This window comes from Sus scrofa, chromosome 15 (genome assembly GCF_054392235.1).
Source record: "Sus scrofa isolate SSC_HxYL_T2T_F1_AM1 chromosome 15, Sscrofa_HxYL_maternal_Yorkshire_Landrace_v2.0, whole genome shotgun sequence".
Lineage (NCBI taxonomy): Eukaryota > Metazoa > Chordata > Mammalia > Artiodactyla > Suidae > Sus > Sus scrofa.
Genome location: NC_139397.1, coordinates 114,944,489 through 114,965,649, shown reverse-complemented (window position 1 = coordinate 114,965,649; position 21,161 = coordinate 114,944,489). Strand labels below are relative to the sequence as shown.

At 36.7% G+C, this 21,161-nt stretch overlaps 1 protein-coding gene across 50 annotated transcripts in view; it reads right to left on the bottom strand.

Moving 5' to 3' along the window:
* CCDC150 (coiled-coil domain containing 150) overlaps positions 1 to 21,161 on the bottom strand; it is a 95,634-nt gene that overhangs the window by 45,766 nt on the left and 28,707 nt on the right. For 31 of the 50 annotated variants that reach the window (XR_014830007.1, XM_085000271.1, XM_085000250.1 and 28 more), the window contains 5 exons: positions 20,789 to 20,896; positions 17,857 to 17,981; positions 17,121 to 17,298; positions 16,490 to 16,558; positions 6,400 to 6,513 (listed from right to left, as the gene is read on the bottom strand). Coding sequence is in view for 47 of the 50 variants with exons in the window: in XM_085000271.1 (XP_084856397.1) it covers positions 6,400 to 6,513; positions 16,490 to 16,558; positions 17,121 to 17,298; positions 17,857 to 17,981; positions 20,789 to 20,896 (594 nt within the window). In the remaining 3 variants the exon portion in view is untranslated. Of the gene's footprint in view, positions 1 to 6,385; positions 6,514 to 16,489; positions 16,559 to 17,120; positions 17,299 to 17,856; positions 17,982 to 20,788; positions 20,897 to 21,161 lie in introns of all 50 variants that reach the window. The other 19 variants (XM_085000264.1, XM_021074912.2, XM_021074919.2 and 16 more) reach the window with 3 other exon arrangements.

The following is a 21,161-nucleotide window of genomic DNA, read 5'->3' as shown; positions in this document are numbered from 1 at the left end:
AGTATCGAGACATAGTTTTCAATGCTACTCAGCAGGATCTCCTTGTAAATCTATTCTAAGTTGTATCTGATAACCCCAAGCTCCGGATCCCTTCCACTCCCTCCCTCTCCTGGCGGGCAAGCACAAGTCTATTCTCTAAGTCCATGATTTTCTTTTCTGTGGAGATGTTCATTTGTGCTGGATATTAGATTCCAGTTATAAGTGATATCATATGGTATTTGTCTTTGTCTTTCTGACTCATTTCACTCAGTATGAGAGTCTCTAGTTCCATCCATGTTGCTGCAAATGGCATTATGTCATTTATTTCGTATTTATTTACTACAGCTACCTTTTTGTCTTTTTTTAGATAGCTGATCATAGTGCTAATATAATATGCAACATGTAGGGAGACTGCTAAATGGAAGAATGAGTACCTTAGGAGTCAGTTTCTTGTTCTCGATTTCCTAATTCTATTTTTGTTATATCAGTTTTTCCTTTGCTGTTGTCACCTAACCCAGATTTATCAGTGGTTGCAGATATACAGTTTGAGGATTACATACAGTTGGCCCTCTGTATCCACAGGTTTCACATCCATGGGTTCAACCAACCATGGATCAAGATTACTCAGAAAAAAAAATTTCCATTAAAGTTCCAAAAAGCAAAACTTGAATTTGCCACCATGGGCAAATGGAAATTATTTGCATAACATTTACATTGTATGAGGTATTATAAGTAATCTAAAGATGATTTAAAGTATATGGGAGGATGCGCGTAGGTTAAATGTAACTATTGCACCATTTCATATAAGGGACTTAGGCATCCACATATTTCCTAGAACTAACCCCCAAAACATACTGAGAGAGGACTGTCATTCTTTAAAAAAAAAAAATGGGAGCTACAAAAGATCACAACCACTTGGACAACAGGAGACACTTCAGTTACCATAGTAAAAGGAAATAAAAGAAAAAAACCTGAAAAAAATAAATGAAATGTTTGCTGGAAACCCCAACATTGATCAAGTACTCAACACAGTGTTATCTTGGACAAACATTGCTAAAATCTCTATATTTCATGAAATCACATATTTAATCATCCAAACAGCCTTTAATAATAGTTATTTTTGCCTTTATCCTCAGACTCTGTCAGAAGAAATAAGTATAAAATAAATTTCTCTTGATTAAACTTTGGGCCTTACTAGTATTTCAGGAACACTATTGGTGACTGAATATGGCCACTGTCACCTTCATAATCAATTTCAGTGTTATATTTTAATAACAGGAAACACTAGTATTTGCCATATGCCAAAATCATCTTTGTAAGTCCATTGTAGGGATAGTACACACAAGCAAATATGACTGAAAACACAAATTCTTTATCACATAGGCCAACCAGCTGCACCATGGATCATTTGCAGTAAATTTTGAGTTCAAAGTCTTAATGTTGGTTAAGTATCTCATATTGACATAATCACTATTTCTGGTTTACATTTGCTTAATCTGTGAAGAGAACAAGGGGCCTTTTCAGCAACTAAAGCCAAAGAATTTAGACCTTTACGTTCAACTTTAGGCAAGTGTTTTGTTTTTGTTTTTTGGTCTTTTGTGTTTTTAGGGCCACACCCACAGCATATGGAGGTTCCCAGGCTAGGGGTCTAGCGGGAGCTGTAGCTGCCAGCCTACATCAGAGCCACAGCAACACCAGATCCGAGCAGCATCTGCAACCTACACCACAGCTCATGGCAACGCCAGATCCTTAACCTACTAAGCAAGGCCAGGGATTGAACCCGCAACCTCATGGTTCCTAGTTGGATTAGTTTCTGCTGTACCACATGGGAACTCCGACTTTAGGCAAGTTTGTAAAGATAAAACCATACAGGTATGGATATTAACTTCCACAAGAGACATTTCTCATTATCTCCGACAGTTACAGCTATTCTTTAGTTGTCACTTTATAGTGCACTTTATTTCCCTTAAAGTATTATGAATATTTTCCAAATAAAAGAAAAAGCATATTCCAAACCAGATTACTATTTAAAAGTAACTCATTTTTTCTTCTGTTCAAAATATTTTCATGATAGTACATGTTCTGTAAGAGTTCACATCAGTCTGGAGCATTGTTTTCTCCTTGGTAGTTGCCTTGGCTAGAAGAATTAAGCCATTTAGACATTTTAGACTTCATAAAAACCTATGGAAAAGCTATAAATAGTGGTTAGTCCCACCCTAAAATTATGCACACTCAATATAAAAACTTAAACCAAGTATTAGGCATCAGTGTGTTATTAACTATTATGACCACGTAGGCATTTGTCCTATCAGACCAATATTTATTTCATACCTATTTATACATATTCATACATTTGTTTTTTAAAGTTTCACTGTCAATCACTGGGAGTTGCTTCTACTAAGGCAAAGGAAAACATTTTTTTAAAGCATTCAGACCAATCGAGTATTGGTTTTGAAATAACCTAAGGGAAATGAAGATTCTATCAATAAATAGGAGGCTAGTAATAATATTAACTTAGTCATCAATTTTCTGTCTGTGGAAGACATACAGTCCCCCTTTACCACAATATTTTCCATTTTGCAAACTATGATGTAAAATCGGCACATGAATGTAATGTTCTGATTAAGTCTTCAGCAGAAAACATATCATAAGGGTACCACAAGATGGCCAATAATGCTACAAAAACAAAGCTACATATAACAATAAAAGCTTAATTATTTAAAACTTAAAATTCTGTTCTAAGTCCCATAAATTGAGGTGCCCAATGTGCTGCAAAATGCAGGTACAGTTTACAGAAAAGTAAGAGCTAGATTTAAGTATGCCATTACAAATAAAAACATGCTTAAAAATAACTTTGCTCTCCTTCTTGGAATGTGGAAAGGCTTTTTGTTTTTTAAAATAATTTGGATGGTTTGGGTCTCTTATGTGTCCAAAATTTTTTAGAATAACAGCACTTCTTTCCTCTATAAATTTCCCCCTTTAGGCAAAGACAAAGAATTCTATTAATCTTTTAAATACACTTTCAAAATAATTTTCTGTTTTTGCCACCAAAGATGAATGTACTGAAAGTGAAAACTCTCTAAGCAAGATCAAAATGTGATAATATTTGACACAAGGTCACTTACTTAAATTTATGACAAAAATAAATTGCTCTAGTTGCTAAGGGAAAGATGTTAAGGCAGTAACTTAAGTTACTGTTGTCAGGGTATTTAAATAGGCCCTGAAAGAAAATTGATGGAACGTCAAAAATTAGAAAGAGACCACTTAAATGAGTGAATAGCTTAGATTCTGAGTTATGGGGTGCAGAACTCAGATTAATCTTTGCTTAAATAGTCTTGGAAATAAGCTATAGATTATTAATATGCAGAGCAAAAGAAACTGGCGAATCACCTGAGAAACAGCATACAAAGAAAAATGCTAATGCTAAGAATATATATTTTAACTCAAACACAAAAATGTCAATCCTTGGAAAAGCAGGAAGATAACACAGAATTATCTTAAGATATGAAAAGTAGGTTCTCAAAGATCAATGGTAAGGCACAAAATGATTTCTAAAATCATTGTAAAAAATCTGGGATGGCTGTAGAAGTTAGCAAAAGTTAGAAGAATACATAAAACCAAGAGATAGTAGCATTTGGTTAAGCTATTTTATAAGTAGATTGTTAGGTAGGAATTTTATTCAAAATATTTAACAACCAGTATGACATGGGCCTCCGCAACTCTGACACCCACACAAGTGTACACTGACTGTCATCCTAGTTTTAAGAAATACTACATTTAATTCATTGTTTAATTTCAAGTCATTAAAGTCCTACCTGTGTATGGAATTAAATCTATTTCTGTCTGGTGCTACCATTTGAAAATGTGTGTTTAAAATACAAATGAAAAGTGGGGAGGATAGTCATTTAACTTGACCCCGGGAATAGTAATTTTCCCACATTTGGATCTTTTCTCACTGTGGTTCCCTGCATGACTGCCTGTGGTAATGGACTTAAATTACACCATCATTAAGGGCTGAAATGGCAAAAATAAACCTAAAATTTGAAAGTATAAGAAAAAAAGATATTTATACAAGGATACTGTATGCTGTCCCTGTGACGGTCACTTTATACACAATATGATATTTAATTCTCATAGCCTGGCAAGACAGACATGACCCTCTTTTGTGTTCTGCCCAATCAATGTTTCTTAAACACATATCATGTATTAGGTATTATGCTAGGCAAAGGGTATAAAGATGAGTAACTACTCTTTTTGCATTAGGAGAGGGTGAATGAAGGCAAATGCATAAGCAGGCCAATTTCTAACTTAGGCAGTAAATATTTTTATGTGTGTATACAGAGTAGGCTGTGGGAACCCTACAATTAGCGGAGATCCCCTTGACACTGAAGACCACAGAGGTTAAGAACCTGGCCGGATCACACAGTAATAGAGCCAAGGATTGAAACCAGGTCTGAATTTAAATCTGAGGTGTGGCATACACAACACAAACACATATGTGTATCTCTCAAAATCAGTAACAAGTTATACTAGAGGTGTTTTTTTGTTTTTGTTTTTGTTTTTTATTTTTAATGGCTACAGCAGCGGCATATGGAAGTTCCCAGGCTAGGGACTGAATCCTAGCTGCAGCTGTGACCTACACCACAGGTGCAGCAATGCTGGATTCCTGAACCCACTGCACTGGGGATTGAACCCTCGCCTCTACAATGACCAGAACCACTGCAGTCAGATTTGTAACTCCCTGCACCACAGCAAGAACTCCTAGTGGACCTTTTTAAATTGATCATTTCAAGTGTTAATTCTCAAAGAACAAAAACATATGGCCAACATTGAATAGCAATAAGTTTAATGATATTGCTCAAAGTTTTTAAAAAGTCCTGAAATCTCGATCTCTTTCCTCAAGACTCATACTGCCAACTGAAGCACTCCTGGGAAGGCTTGGTTAGAGAATATTCTATGCAGAGACACAGAAGTGCAAGCTGGAACTGAGGTGTGGGTTATCATTGGGAGACTTTAACCAAAAGGTTTAGTAAGTAGGCATGAATCAATATTGACCAAATCACTTGCAAGGTCCGTCAAAATCACTAATGGGATAATGCTCACTAGCAGTGGGGGACTAGAATCAGGCAAACTGAGAAGTCCTCCAGAAAGACCAAAATCAGATAGGTAGATAAGTCCAGCTAAGGCCTGACAAACAAGCATAGGACATGGATGAATCTTTAATCCTGAGGGAGCAAGAACTGGTTTGAGATAGTACCAGGAATTGGGGCTAATTTACCTTGACGCTCTGATAAGAACTTAACAGGCTTTTCCCTCAGACAGTTGAGATCCTCAGAATTCAATAAATGTTAGTAATCTGCTACATGCTTTACATGTATTAATTTATTTAATCTTAACAACCTAATAATAGTATTATTATCCTCATTTTGACAGATTAAGAAACTGAGACTCAGGATTAGAATCACCCCCAACGTCACAGCCAAAATTGAAACATCAAAAGACAGTCTAGCTCTAAAGCCATGAAAATATAAAAGGATTTAGATTTGGTCTCTCTAATTTTTCACAGTTGAAGTAATGAGCAGTTTATGACAAAGATTAAAAGAATTTAGCTCAGATTAAGACAGACTCAAATCAGAGTCTTCTATGGAATTTTGAAGGAGTAATTTTATAGAAGCAATAACTAATTCTTTCTCAAGTTTTCAAAAGCACACAGAAAACGCATTAGCTACTTAACAGAACAGTCATCTCTTTAAATCCCTTTCACCCAGAGATGTTTTAAGAATTCTACCATTTACTTATAATGCACTGATCTTGCCAAATAGCTCTTACAAATCAAACTTACCACAGATTTCCTTCCTAGTGAAGGGTATGTCAGAAAGGGAAAAAAATAAAATAAAATTTTCTTCCTCACAATTTATGGAAAAGAAAATGTTTTAAAATATTAAAAATATTTGTGCTTTTCGGCATTACTGACCATCTGTGTAGGCAGATATTTAATAGCTACCTTAAATTCTTTTTTTTTTTTTCAGGCTGCACCTGCAGTGTATGGAAGTTCCCAGGCTAGGGGTCAAATTGGAGCTGCAGTTGCCAGCCTAACCCACAGCATTGCTGGATCTGAGCAGCATCCGAAACCTACACCGCAGCTTGTGACAACATGCTCCTTAACCCACTGAGCAAGGCCAGTATTGGTCAGATTCTTAATCCACTGAGCCACAACGGGAACTCCTGCCTTAAATTTTTGTTTTCTTAAATCCTCTGTTGAATACCGTACAGCTCTATGACATATTTAGCCTGAGTTATTCAGGACTCATGATAATTATCAAAATACAAACAAATGAAGAAAACCCATCTCCTGACTTGTGATTTTTTAAACTCATTAGTCATTAACTGACTACTTTAGACTGACCTTTTTATACCCACCCAATGGTAATCTGAAGTTGCTTGCTCAAGTTCTAGGGAAGCCATTTGATCTGCCAGTTGCTTATTCTTCTCCTCTAAAGTCTGAAGGTTGTGGGTTAATGCATTTATGTCTACCTTTGAAAAACAAAAAGGAGAAAAGAAATCTATGGCCGATCCAAAAACATTAGCTCGTTTTTAAAATGGCATTTTTAACCATAAAATAGATTGTATCTTACGAACACGTTTCTCTGCTTTTCTCGTTTTCTTCAGCAAGAGGGTTATTACAAATTGCATAGTGCACATGGACTAGAAGTGGAAGTCCTGCTGGTACTTAATGTTTATTTAAATATTAATTCAAGGGAGTTCCCATTGTGGCTCAGTGGTTAACGAATCCAACTAGGAACCATGAGGTTGTGGGTTTGATCCCTGGCCTTGCTCAGTGGGTTAAGGATCCGGCATTGCCATGACCTGTGGTGCAGGTCACAGACGCAGCTTCAATCTGGTGTTGCTGTGACTCTGGTGTAGGCCGGTGGCTATAGCTCCAGTTGGACCCCTAGCCTGGGAACCTCCATATGCTGTGGGAGTGGCCCTAGAAAAGGCAAAAAGAGACATGAAATAAATAAATAATAAATATTAACTCAAGCACATAAATATAGATGCAAAAATCCTCTACCAAATATTAGCAAAATGAATACAGCAATACAACAAATCAGGACTAACTGAAGTTTATCCCAGTAATACAAAGTTTGTTCAACACTGAAAATTAATTAGCATAATTCACCACATCAATAAACTATAGAAGAAAAATCATGTGACCATCTTGATACAGAAAAAGCATTCCACAAAATCCAACATTAATATATGATAAAATCACAGTATCCTAAAAATGAAAGAGAACATCTGTATCTGATAAAAGTATATCTACAACAAAACTACAACTAATATTCCACCAATATCAATATTGGTGAAAGACTGAGAAAAAAAGCAAGGATATCTACTGTCACCATTCCTATCCAGAATCGTACAGGAGGCCTTAGCTGGTGCAATACAGTAAGATAAAGTAATAGACGGCAGAGGGAGCACAATTAAGATGGCAGAAGAGTAGGACGTGGAACTTATCTTCTCTCACAAATACATTGAAAAAAAATCTATGTGTAGAACAATTCTCACAGAACGTCTACTGAACACTGGCAGAGACCTCAGACTGCCAAAAAAAGGGAAAGAAAACCTCCACATATATGGGGGAAAAAATACAAAACTAAAGAAGAGAGAGAGAGAAGACAGAAAAAGGAATCGGGACAGGACCAGAACTCCTGGGAGGGAGCTGTGAAAGAGGAAAGGAATCTGCACAATGGGAGGCCCCTTGTCTGGCAGGGAGATCAGGCAGGATGGAAGGGAAGCCTCAAAGTCTTGGAGAAAAGCACAGTAGCCTGTATGAGGAGGGTAAAGCAGAGACAGGGCCACAAAGACCATCAGTACCATTGCCCAGTGCACCCCAGCATGAGACACTTGGGTGGAGCTGGGAGCTGAGGCTTGGGCTTCAGAGGTCAGTTCTGGGGAGAGGACTAGGGTTGACTGAATGGAAACCCCCTGAGGATGCTAGAAAGTGATGCATCACCACAGCAGAGGGAATGCAAGAGGAGGCTTGGGCTTGCCAGAGATGTAAGGTGCCATTGTGGGGGAATGTAGGGGGGTAGGGGTGGCATGGGACTGCCCTGGGCACTTCGTTCTCTGTGTACATGGGCTCTCAGTGGCAGGGTACCTTCTGCATGGGCTATTGGGGTGGGTGGCAAGATGCTGCAACCATTGCAGTCTTGAGAGGTGGGTGTGACCCGCCACTGCTTGCTGCCCCTACCAACCCAGTGACTAATGCCACTGCAGAGGGCCCTGCAATAGGTGTCGCCCATTGCCCCCACCTCACTAGGAATGCACACTGCCATTGTCACTGCTGAGAGCTAATTCCCACGGTCCTGCAACCAGGCACTGTTCTTTGCTTCCACCTCCCTGGGGGGGGTCACTGCCACTGCCAAGGGCCTGAAACCAGGTGTAGCTTTCCAGACCACCTCTCTGTGAGTTGTTTCTGCTGCCAAGGGCCCAGGGAATGGTGTTGCCAGGAGGCACTGCCCATTGTCCCCCTATCCTCAGAAGCATGTGTGAGTTGTGCAGCTGCACATTCTCTATCAAGGAGATAATGGCCTACAGACACTGAAGAAAGAGACAGCAAGCATCCAAACCAACAGCAGCCATCATGCCAAAAAATTAGTAAACATACACAAGCTACCCAGGGAAGCTACTGCATATAAATAGCACTCTAAGACTCAATCCAGTAGATAACTGTTTCCCCTAAATTTACATAGGAAGAAAAATATAAGCAAAATGAAGAAGCACAGGAACCATTCCTAGCTAAGAGAACAAGAGAATTCCCCTGAAGGACTCAGCAATGAAACAGACCTCTGCAGTCTAACAGGCACCAAGTTCAAAAAGGAGGTAATAAGGAGTTCCCATAGTGGTTCAGCAGAAACGAATCCAACTAGTAACCATGAGGTTGCTGGTTCAATCCCTGGCCTCACTCAGTGAGTTAAGGATCTGGTGTTGCCATGAGCTGTGGCATTCCACACATGGCTCAGATCTGGCGTTGCTGTAGCTGTGGCGTAGGCCAGTGGCTACAGCTCCAATTTGACCCCCAGTCTGGGAACTTCCATATGCTGCAAGCATGGCCATAAAAAGCAAAAAAAAAAAAAAAAAAAAAAAAAAAAAAAAAAAAAAAAAAAAGGAGGTAACGAAAATATGGAAGTAGTTAAGAACAGTCATCCACATAAATGAAGATTATGATGAAAAGGAACTAGAAATTATAAGAAGGAGCAAAGAAAAATTAGAAAAGTCATTAGCTGAGACAAAAGCTGAGCTAAAGGCAATGAACAGCAGAATGAATACTGCAGAAAAGTGAATAAATGACTTGGAAGATAGAACAATGGAAATCACCCAATCAGGACAGCAAACAAAAAGCCAAATGGAAAAAAATGGAAGTAATATAAGAGACCTACGGGATAATATAAAGCATCTCAATCTACGCATAATAGGGATTCCAGAAAGAGAGGAAAGAGAATGGGGATTGAAAATGTATTTGAAGAAATTATGGCTGAAAACTTCCCAAGTCTAAAGAAGGAAACAGATATCCAGATACAGGAAACACAAAGTTTCCAATAAGATGAACTCAAACAGACCTACATCAAGACATATTAGAATAAATATGTCAAAAGGTAAAGATAAGGAGAGGATTCTAAAGGCAGCAAGAGGAAAACAAAGAGTTAATTACAAGGGAATGCCCATAAGGCTATTGGCTGCTTTCACTACAGAAACACTGCAGGCCAAAAGGGAGTGGCAAGATGTACTCAAAGTTCTCAAAGGGAAAAACTTGCAAACTAGAGTATTCTACCCAGAAGTTTATCATTTAAAATAGAAGGAGAAATAAGATACAGTATGGAGGAAATCACAATTGGGAAGTAATTATGTAAATATAAGCCAGGATACAGATCAAAAAGAAAAAAAAATTTTGTGAAAGTAATGATATGCAAAAGGAACAGCAAAAGGATAAAAACATAAAGAGGTAAAAAAGGACATCAAAATCATAATATGTGGGGGAGGAGAGTAAGAAAGAAGATTCTTTTATTTATTTATTTATTTTAGCATGTGTTTAAGACTATGTGACTATCAGTCTAGAGCAAGCCGATATAAAAAGGGATTAGCATACTTGAGGAACAGGGCAATCACAAAGCAAAAACCAACAACAGATTCACAAAAACCAAAAAGAAGAGTATACAAACATAAAATAAAAGGAAATCATCAAACCACAAAAAAGAAAAAAAAAAACACAAAAGAGAAACATTAAATCAACTGGAAAACAAGGTTTAAATTGGCAATAAATACATATATATCAATAATTAACTTAAATGTCAATGGACTGAAAGCTCCAATCAAAGACACCAAGTCACAGATTGGATAAAAAAAGAGCCTACAATATGCTGCCTACAAGAGACCCACCTTAGGGCAAAGGATACATGTAAATTGAAAGTAAGGGGATGGAAAAAGTTATTTCATGTGAATGGGAAAGACAGGAAAGCAGGAGTTGCAATACTCATATGAGACAAAATAGATTTCAAAAAAAAAAAAAAAAGGCCAAAAAGAAAGATAAAGGACACTATTTAATGATAAAAGGGTCAATTCAAGAAAAGGGTTATTGCACTTGTCTACATACATGCACCTAATGTAGGAATACCCAAATACATAAAATACTAACAGACATAAAGGGAGTAAATGATTGGAATACAATTATAGTAGGGGACTTGAACACCCTACACACATCAATGGACAATAGATCTTCTAGACTGAAAAATCAATAAGGCAACAAAGATCTTAAATGACGCAAGAGAACAGTTATACTTAATTGATATTTTCAGAATATTACATCAAAAACCCCAGAATATACATTCTTTTCAAGTGTACATGGAACATTCTCTAGGACTGACCAAGTACTAGGGCACAAAACTAACCTCAACAAATTTAAAAGTATAGAAATTATTTTAAGCATCTTCTCTGACCACAACGTTATGAAACTAGAAATCAACCACAGGAAAAGAAGTGAGAAAAAACTGACTACATGGAGAGTAAACAACATGCTACTAAAAAACCAATGGGTCAATGAGGAAATCAAAAAGGAAATTAAAAAAAATACCTTGAGACAAATGACAATGAAAACACAACCATATAAAATCTGTGGGATTCCACAAAAGCAATTCCCAGAGCGAAGTTCATATTGATATAGGCTGTCCTCAAGAAACAAGAAAAATGTCAAACTGATGACTTAACCTACCACCTAAAAGAATTAGAAGAAAAACAACAAACAAATCTAAAGTCAGCAGAAGAGAGGAAACAATAAAGATCAGAAAACAAATAAATAAAACAGAGATTAAAAAAATAGAAAAAAAATCAATAGAACCAAGAGATGATTCTTTGACAGGGTAAACATAATTAACAAAACTCTGGCCAGGCTCAGTAAGAAGAAAAGAGAGAGAACCTAAATAAACAAAATAAGAAATGAAAAAGGAGAAATCTTAACGGATACTGCAGAAATACAAAAAACTGTAACAGAATACTATGAACAATTACATGTCGACAAATTTGACAATCTAGAAGAAACGGACAACTTTCTAGAAACATTCAGCCCACCAAAACTGAACTTAGAAGAAATAGATAGTTTGAAGAGACCAGACCGATATGTAATTTAAAACAAAAAAACAGAAAACAAAAAAACTCCCCACAAACAAATATTCAGGAACAGATGGCTTCACAGGCGAATTCTACCAAACATATAAAGAACTTACACCAATCCTTCTCAAACTCTTCCAAAAGAGTGAAGGCCCATCTCTAATACCAAAACCAGACAAAGAAAGTACCAAAAAAGAAAATTACAGGCCAGTGTCTTTGATGAATATAGATGTAAAAATTCTCAACAAATTTTTAGCCAACCAAAAGCAGAACAACACGTCGAAAAGATCATACACCATGACCAAGTGGGATTCATTCCAAATTTACAAGGATGGTTCACATAACCACATGATCATCTTGATAGATGTAGAAAAATCAACTGACAAAATTCAATATCCATTCATGTTAAAAACTCCTACCAAAGTGGGTATAGAGGGAACATACGTCAACATAATAAAAACCCTGAGTGTATATAATACTCAGTGATGAAAAGCTGGAAGAAAAAAAAAAAACCCAAAAAATGCTTTTAAAAAAAAAACAAAAAACAAAAACAAACAAAAAAAAGGATACAAATTGGAAGAGAAGAGGTAAATGGTCACTACATGCAAATGATTTGATACTACAAATAGAAAACCCTAAAGAATTCCACACACACAAAAAATACTCTATCAACAAATTCAGCAAAGTAGCAGAAGACAAGATTAACATTTATCAAATCAGTTGCCTTTCTGTATAATAACAATAAAAGATTAGAAAAGCAGTAATAAAAAAATACCTTTTAAAATCACACCAAAAATAAAATACCTATGACCAAGGAGGTAAAAGACTTACACCAAGAACCATAAAATATTAATAAAGGGAATTAAAGAAGATTCAAAGAAATGGAAAGATATCCCACACTCCCGGATTAGAAGAATTAATATTGTTAAAATCTACATACTAACCAAAGAAATCTACAAATTTAATGTGAGCCATATCAAATTACCCACGACATTTTTCACAGAACTAGAACAAATAATCCAAAAATGTATATGGAATCATACAGACCCAGAATTGTCAAAGCAATCCTAAGGTAAAAAACAAAGCAGGAGGCATAACTCTCCCAGACTTCAGACAATACTACAAAGCCATAGTCATCAAAATAGTGTGGTATTGGTGCAAAAACACACATATGATCAATGGGTCAGAATAGAGAGCCCAGATATAAACCCAGATACCTAGGGAAAATTGATCTTGAACAAAGGAGGCCAGAATATAAAATGGGAAAAAGACAATCTCTTCAGCAAGTGGTGCTGGGAGACTGGACAGCTACATGTAAATCACTGAAATTAGAACACCCTCTCACACCATGCATCAAAAAAACACCTCAAAATTGCTTAAGGACTTAAAACATAACACCATAAAACTCCTAGAAGAGAACATAGGCAAAAAATTCTCTGACATAAATGGTACAAATATTTTTAAGTCAGTCTCCCAAGGCAATAGAAACAAAAACAAAAGTAAGTAAATGGGACCTAATCAAACTTACAAGCTTTTGCACAGCAAAGGAAACCATAAATAAAACAAAGAGACAACCTCCAGGATAGGAAGAAATAGTTGCAAACGATGAAACTGACAAGGGCTTATTCTTCAAAATATACAAACAACACATACAACTCAACAATAAAAACAAAAACCAACTGAAAAATGGACAGAGGGCCTAAACAGAAATTTCTCCAAAGAAAACATGCATGGCCAGTAGGCACATGAAAACTGCTCAACATTGCTAATTATTAGAGAAATGAAAATCAAAACTACAATGATGTACCACCTCCTACCAGTCAGAATGGCTATCATCAATAAGTGTACAAATAAACACTGGAGGGGGTGTGGAGAAAAGGGAATCCTCCCACACTGTTGGTGGGAATGTAAATTGGTAAAACTACTATGGAAACCAGTATGGAGTTTCCTCAGAAAATTAAAAATAGAATTATCATATGACCCAACAATTCCACTTCTGCACATACATCTGGACAAATCTATAATTCAAAAAGATACATGCACTCCTATGTTCATAGCTGTACTACTCACAACAGTAAAGACATGGAAACAAACTAAATGTCCCTCAGCAGATGAATGGATTAAGAAGATGTGGTTCATATACGCAATGGAATACTATTCGGCCATAAAAAAGAACGAAATAACGCCATTTGCAGCAACATGGATAAAACTAGAGATTATCAGACTAAGTGAAGGAAATCAGAAAGAGAAAGACAAATACCACATTATATCATTTATACGTAGAATCTAAAATATGGCACAAATAAACCTATGTACAAAAAGAAACAGACTCACAGACATAGAGAGCAGCCTTGTGGTTGCCAAGGGCGGGGGGAATGAGATGGACTGGGAATCTGAGGTTGGTAGATGCAAATTATTACATTAGAAATGGACAAACAACAAGGTTCTACTGCATATCACAGGGAACTATATCCAATCTCCTGGGACAGACCAAGATGGAAAATATATATAAAATAAAGAACATATATATAACTGAGTCACTTTGCTGTACAGCAGAATTGGCACATTGTAAAATCAACTATAATTTTAAAAAAATAATAAACTGAATTAAAACGGTTAAAAATTTGAAGAAATACTTTAAGTTGTTAATGGCAAATAAGCAGATGAAAAGATAGTCAATATTACTAGCTATATGAGAAAACCAAATTACATCACAATGACATACCCCTATACACCAATTAGAATGGCTGAAACTAAAAGAACTGACAATATCAAGTACTAGTGATATAGTAGAGACACTGGAACTCATATATTACTGTTAGGATGCACACACCCCTGGAAAACAGGTGAACGTATATTTACCATAGGATTAATAAGTCCAACTCTTGATATATATCCAAGAGAAATAAAAATATATGTTCATATGCAAATATTTATACAGACTTTTATCATAATTGCCAAAATCTGGAAACAAACTGAATGTTCTTCAGTTGGCAAATGGGTAAAGAAACTGCTATATATCCATATAATGGAACATAAACTACTGATACATATAACAGCATGGATGGATCTCAAGTCTCAAATGCTTTATGCTAAATACAAGAAGCCAGACTTAAAATACTATATATTGTATGATTCCATTTATATCATATTCTAGAAATGACATAACTATAGCGATAAAAAAAAAACAACAACAACAACAACAACAAAAAACAGATCGGTGGTTGCTGGGGGATGGGGATGGAGGAAGAGGTTGATTACCAAAAGCACAAGGGAACTTTCTGGGGTTCTGTATTTTGATTGTGGTAGTGGTTACATGACTATGTTTGTCAAAGCTCCAAAAACCATACTCTAAAAAGAGGGTGAATTTCACTTGGTAAATTATAGCTTAATAAGACTGGCTTTAAGAAAACAGCTTTATAATGAATACAACATGTAACAAATATCAAGTTAGACCAAAAACTGGGACTCTGTAACAAGCATTATCATTTGTCCTAATAGAACCTCTCTAACAGGTATCTTTCAGCCCATGAACATACACTTAGCCTACATTAAGATAAATGAAAGCAGCCAAGCAAAATAAATAATGCCACATTTTAATCGCAAATAGCATTTGCCTTTGCCATGAAATATCATTAACATTTTAAAGCAAAGAGCATTAATGAATTTAATAATATCCACCAATCTTCCAGATTTTAAAAAGCATACTTGAGGCCACATTGACACCTTGCTACAGAAATTCAGCTTTATTTAAAGATTTTGGGGTGGACTGCTTTCAAATCATTAGTCATGAATGACTAAACCATGGCCGAAGGTACCTGCCAGCTTGGTGAACTGTCTTTGAGCTTTGGCTCAGAATTTAGCTTTTCTCCTCTCCCCAGTTCTTTTTCTTTTTTTTTTTATGACACACTCTTGGCATATGAAAGTTTGAGGGCTAGGGGTCAAATTGGAGCTGCAGCTGCCAGCCTATGCCACAGCCATAGCAACACCAGATCTGAGCCATATCTGCAACCCATATCACAGCTTAAAGCAACACTGGATCCATGACCAGGGATTGAACCCACATCCTCAAGGACACTATGTTGGGTTCTTCACCCACTAAGCCACAACAGGAACTCCTTCTCTCCAATTCTTAACCTAAAAGTTAATATATATGGTAAAACAAATGCTGTTTAGTTGAACCAGAAGCCAAGAGACAGTCAAGGCTTGATGACTATATCCAATACCTCTTGTTGGGTTTACTGAGTGGGGCAGGCTAATAGTCCTTGATGCTCCAGATATATTTTCTAGATGACAATGATATATAATCTTTGTTCAAATTTTAAAACACAAACAGCAATGATGATTTCTATTTTAATAAGAAAATAGAAAATAGAAAATGATTTATATTTTAATAAGGATTGTTTTTGTTTCTCTGGCCATTCTGTCTTTATAGAACCCAGAAAAGGGTTTCTCACAAATAGAGTGGCAAGTGCTAATAATAAGTTAGGGAGACTAAATTAGCTTTTGTTTCTCCTAAAACAGCGCTATCAGCAATCACTCCTTTACCTCCCATAGGCCCATTAGTTCATTCTCAGGGGACTTGCTGGCTAAGCTACTAGGTGAACACTAGGGTCTGAGCAGGGACGACTCACTGGCAAACACCAGATGCTCAATAAGCACATGTTACTCAGAAGCAGCCTTTTTCTGGAGTGACGGGAGTATTCCAAGGGCATCCAGCTTCTCTATTCTCTCACATCTTGGTATTAAACAAAATAACCCATCTCCTCATTAAGCTGATATAGGAGGCAGCAATACAGAAGGAAATAAAATGCAAGGACATAACAACAAATAAGATATGGAATACCTTGTTTTTAGCTAATTCCTCTTCCAAATTGCTTTTTTCTTGTGCTACTTCTTTTTCTGCTTTATTAACCTGTCCAAGAGGGGGGAAAAAAAAGAAATGGGTCAATTTAAAAATGGCCAACAGGTTCTATTATAGCAGACACACCCTGCATGTCAATTAATACCTACACTGCAGAGATAGCACATCCTCTCAGAAAAGGGGCCACTCAGGGAGTCTCTGAGACAGAGCAGACTTCACAAACAGCCCTGAAATTAGAAAGACACGTCTGCATGTCAGACTCTGCTGGTTCCTTCCTAATTAGGAAGACTGGGCTGCTTTCCCTTACACTATTTCCTCTATACTGTCCCACTCCTACAGGGGGAATCAATTTTTAAAATCAGACCCCTTAACTAACATGAGGATGTGCGAATGATTAGTTAACATTCACTAACGCTGCATGAGGGTATACTATTTGGCACAGACTGCTCATATACTAAAAGATATAGATTAGCAACCCAGATTTCTTTAATGGACAACTCAGATAAACTGCATCTGAGTTGTATGTCATTTCTTGTCTTTTGCACTTAAAATACAATTTTAAAACAAGATCACCACCACAACCAGGAGATAACATACATCTGCCTCTACCTACCTTGCTTTGAAGTCTTTCTTTCTCCTCTAGCAGAGAATTCTTCTCTTGCATTGATGCTTCCAGTTCATCTCGCAATCTCACGATAGTTGACTCTAGCAGCTCTTTTTGCACGGCTGTCCTCTTCTCAGCATCCTGTGCTTTCTGGGTACACTGGTTATGTTCAAGGATTAAATGGTCCCTGCAGGAAGAGAACAAGGAGATATGAAAGTTAAATGAGAGATCTTCTTTAACAGAAAGACCAAATATTCTCATAGAAAATATCTCCTGCCTGAGAGCAGTTACCGACACGGTCTAACAGAACTAGTTCCTTGAGAATAGCGTCTTTATTTTTGTGGCTAACCCAGCAAATGCAGAATTCAACATTTTCATTAAAGATAAGAAATACAGGGAGTTCCTATCGTGACTCAGCAGTAACGAAACCAACTAGTATCCATGAGGATGCAGGTTTGATCCCTGGCCCCGCTCAGTGGATTAAGAATCCAGTGTTGCTGCTAGCTGCAGTGTAGGTCGCAAACTCAGCTTGGATCCCACGTTGTGTGGCTGTGGCATGGGCCGGCAGCTGCAGCTCCAGCCCCCAGCCTGGGAACTTCCGTATGTTGCAAGTTTGGCACTCAAAAGACAAAAAAAAAAAAAAAAAAAGAAAAAAAAAGAAAAAGAAAAAGAAAAAGAAAAGAAAAGAAAAAGAAAGAAAGAAAAGAAATATAAATGCAAATGAAAAAACAGAAGGTTTGCTTACAAATGCACTTGGAGTTGTGTTTTCTCATTCTGAACAGTCTGTAGCTCACTTGTGATACTGGCATGGGCTGCATCCAGCAGTAAGTTTTGTTCTTGGAATGTCTTTGTCATCATTTTCTGTTCTTCCTGAGTGGTGGAAGTAATATTAAAAGTTGAGATGCCAAAGTCATTTGATAGGGTATCATACTAAATAACTAAAGATACTAAATAAGCTTACAAAAAACAAATTTCATTAAACCCCTTTTTAAATGAATTTCTTAATGTCCAGCTTTTTCTTTGTTCTTACCCTGTCTTGATGACAATTTTATCATTTTATAGCTCTTCCAGCAAACAATCAAGATGCATTATTTACCCAGCTTGCTGCAAAATTTATAAACCTCCTAACATGAACAAATTTGTAGATATAAAACTATATTAAATGTATTTTTACCTTTTTTTTAATTTTTATTTTTTTAGGGCTGCAGTCACAGCATATGGAGGTTCCCAGGCTAGGGGTTGAATCAGAGCTGTAGCTGCTGTCCAATGCCACAGCCACAGCAACACAGCCGAGCTGTGTCTGCAACCTACACCACAGCTCACAGCAATACCAGATCCTTAACCCACCAAGCAAGGCGAGGGATCAAACCTGTATCCTCATGGATGCTAGTCAGATTTGTTAACCACTGAGCCACAACAGGAACTCCAAGTATATTTTTAGTTCTATAAAATTTCAATGATACTATATTTTAAAAAGTAAAACTATATCAATGTATATAAAGTGAAAAGATCCTTCCATCCATATCTCCTCCTACCTTTTTCAAATAATTCCATTCTCTAGGAAAAATCATGTTTCATAGTTTAGTATAAATTATTTTGACAGAATCAGAAATTGCACTCAGATACTATACAGCAGAAGTACTATAATTGTTTTACACAATTAATTTTCTCTGGCTTACTATTTTGGGATTATCAAAACAGCATTTTTACGCACATTCCCTCTACCTACAATTTATAAAGCTTTTGTAAATACAGTACATAGTAATGATTACTTTTGTAAACATATTTTAAAACCCTTTTATTTGAACAATATTTGTCTGCAAGGCAAACCTTCACACCTGGCAAAATGTGATTTCACTTGTGTAACATTCCAAAGTCTTTCTTTTTTTTTTTTAGCCACCCCATGGCCAGGGATCAGATCTGAGCCAAGCCTCACTAAGCTGCAGCTGTGGCAACACCTGATCCCTAACCCACTGTGCTGGGCTGGGGATGGAACTCGCTCCCAAGTCACCACTGACCTTGTTGCATCACAGTGGGAGCTCCCCAGAGTTTTAAAAATGTTTGTGAAAAAGGGTTACATACATAAGTCACATTATTCAGTCTACTAAATTTTAAGTTCCATGAACACAGGAATTTGTCTTCTTCACTTTCATAGTTCTTTTTAGATTTAGCATCATACCTGTATAGAATAAACACTACATGTTTGTTGAGTTAATGAAGAATGCTCATTGAATAACTGTTATGTACAAAACATGCTTAGCACTATGGGTAATAATGAAGGTATGTAAGACAATGTCTTAGGAAGTTCACAATGTAGTTCAGGAAATAAGACATGCATATAAATTACTACTATAGAATGCAGAATAGAGAAGCAGCATAACATAAATGCTTAAAAACACTAGGTCTAGGTCTAGGATTAAAACTAGCTATATGATTTTGGACGAGTTGATTAACTTCTCTAAATCTTATTTTGATTATCTGTAAAATGAGGATGACAAAATATCCCTTTCAGCTGCTAAGATTAAAGGAGATAGTTTATGAAAAATCCTTTGCACAATGCTTAGTATACAGTAACGTATGAATGCTCAAAAAAAAAAAAAAAAAAAAAAAAAAGAGCGAGAGAGCTTTATTATAGTCTGTTTAGTGTCCTAGGAGTAGAACTTGAAAGACAAAACTGATCCTACGGAATTTATGGAGTTCCCGTCGTGGCTCAGTGGTTAACGAATCTGACTAGGAACCATGAGGTTGTGGGTTCAATCCCGGGCCTCGCTCAGTGGGTTAAGAATCCAGCGTTGCCATGAGCTGTGGTGTAGGTCGCAGACGCAGCTCGGATCCTGCGTTGCTGTGGCTCTGGTGTAGGCCGGCAGCTACAGCTTCGATTTGAGCCCTAGCCTGGCAACCTCCATAAGCCATGGGTGCAGCGCTAGAAAAGACAGAAAGACAAAAAAAAAAAAAAAAAAGAAAAAGAATGGAATTTCAAATAGTTGAAAATTAAGTAAAGACCATTCTTAGCAGAGGAAATATCATAAGCAAAATGGCAAAAAGAAAAATACTTTAGGGTCAGTCATAAGTATTCTCCATGATTCTATCAATAGCGGCACAGGTAATTACTTTTCATAAAGTAATTAACATTTGAAACGAAATCATTAAGAAAGCACTGAGTGTAAGGCCAAATGACCCCTCTGATGAATACAGACAACAGTTAACCAAAAAATAAAATAATTCAGAAAATTTCTTGAAATTGCTAAAATATTTTATTTATCCAGTAGGCTATTCATTTTTCCTGATGTCTTAGTCAAGGAGGCTTCCTGCTGACTCTACCAGAAATTAACTAGTGAATGAAGGAGTTTCCATGGTGGCTCAGCAGGTTAAGAATCTGACTAGTATCCACGAAGATATGGGCTCAAACCACGGCCTCACTCAGTGGGTTAAGGGATCCAGTTGCCATGATCTGTGGTGTAGTTTTCAGATGCAGCTCAGATCTGGCATTGCTGTGGCTGTGGTGTAGGCTGTCAGCTGCAGCTCTGATTCGACTCCTAGCCTGGGAACTTCCATATGCCACAGGTGTAGACCTAAAAAGAAGAAGAAGAAGAAAAAAAAAAAGAATTCCTGCAGTGCAGCAGAAATTAACACAACATTGTAGATCAACTATAATAAAACATTTTAAAAAAGAATACCTGCAGAATGGCTTGATGGTTAGCAATGATTCTAGTATTTTCCATTCTAACAGTCTGAAGCATGCTATTCAGCTCTGAACAGTTTCTAGTCAGTTGCTCATTCAAAGCCTAAGAAAACATATATAGTAAATCATATCTTTCCAATAAATACTTTACTATTTTTAATAATTGCATAGTGTTTAACCATAGATATTAACCTAATTTATTTCACCTAATTCCTAATTGATATTTCATTAGATTACAAAATACTTTCAAATATTTGGAGCCACCATCCTAAATAATTTTAGATTTAAAAGGAGAAATTTGTTGATTTGATGGAGGAACTGAAGCATGTGGCAGTTTACCAATCTTCTGTTCTTCACAATTTTGAATG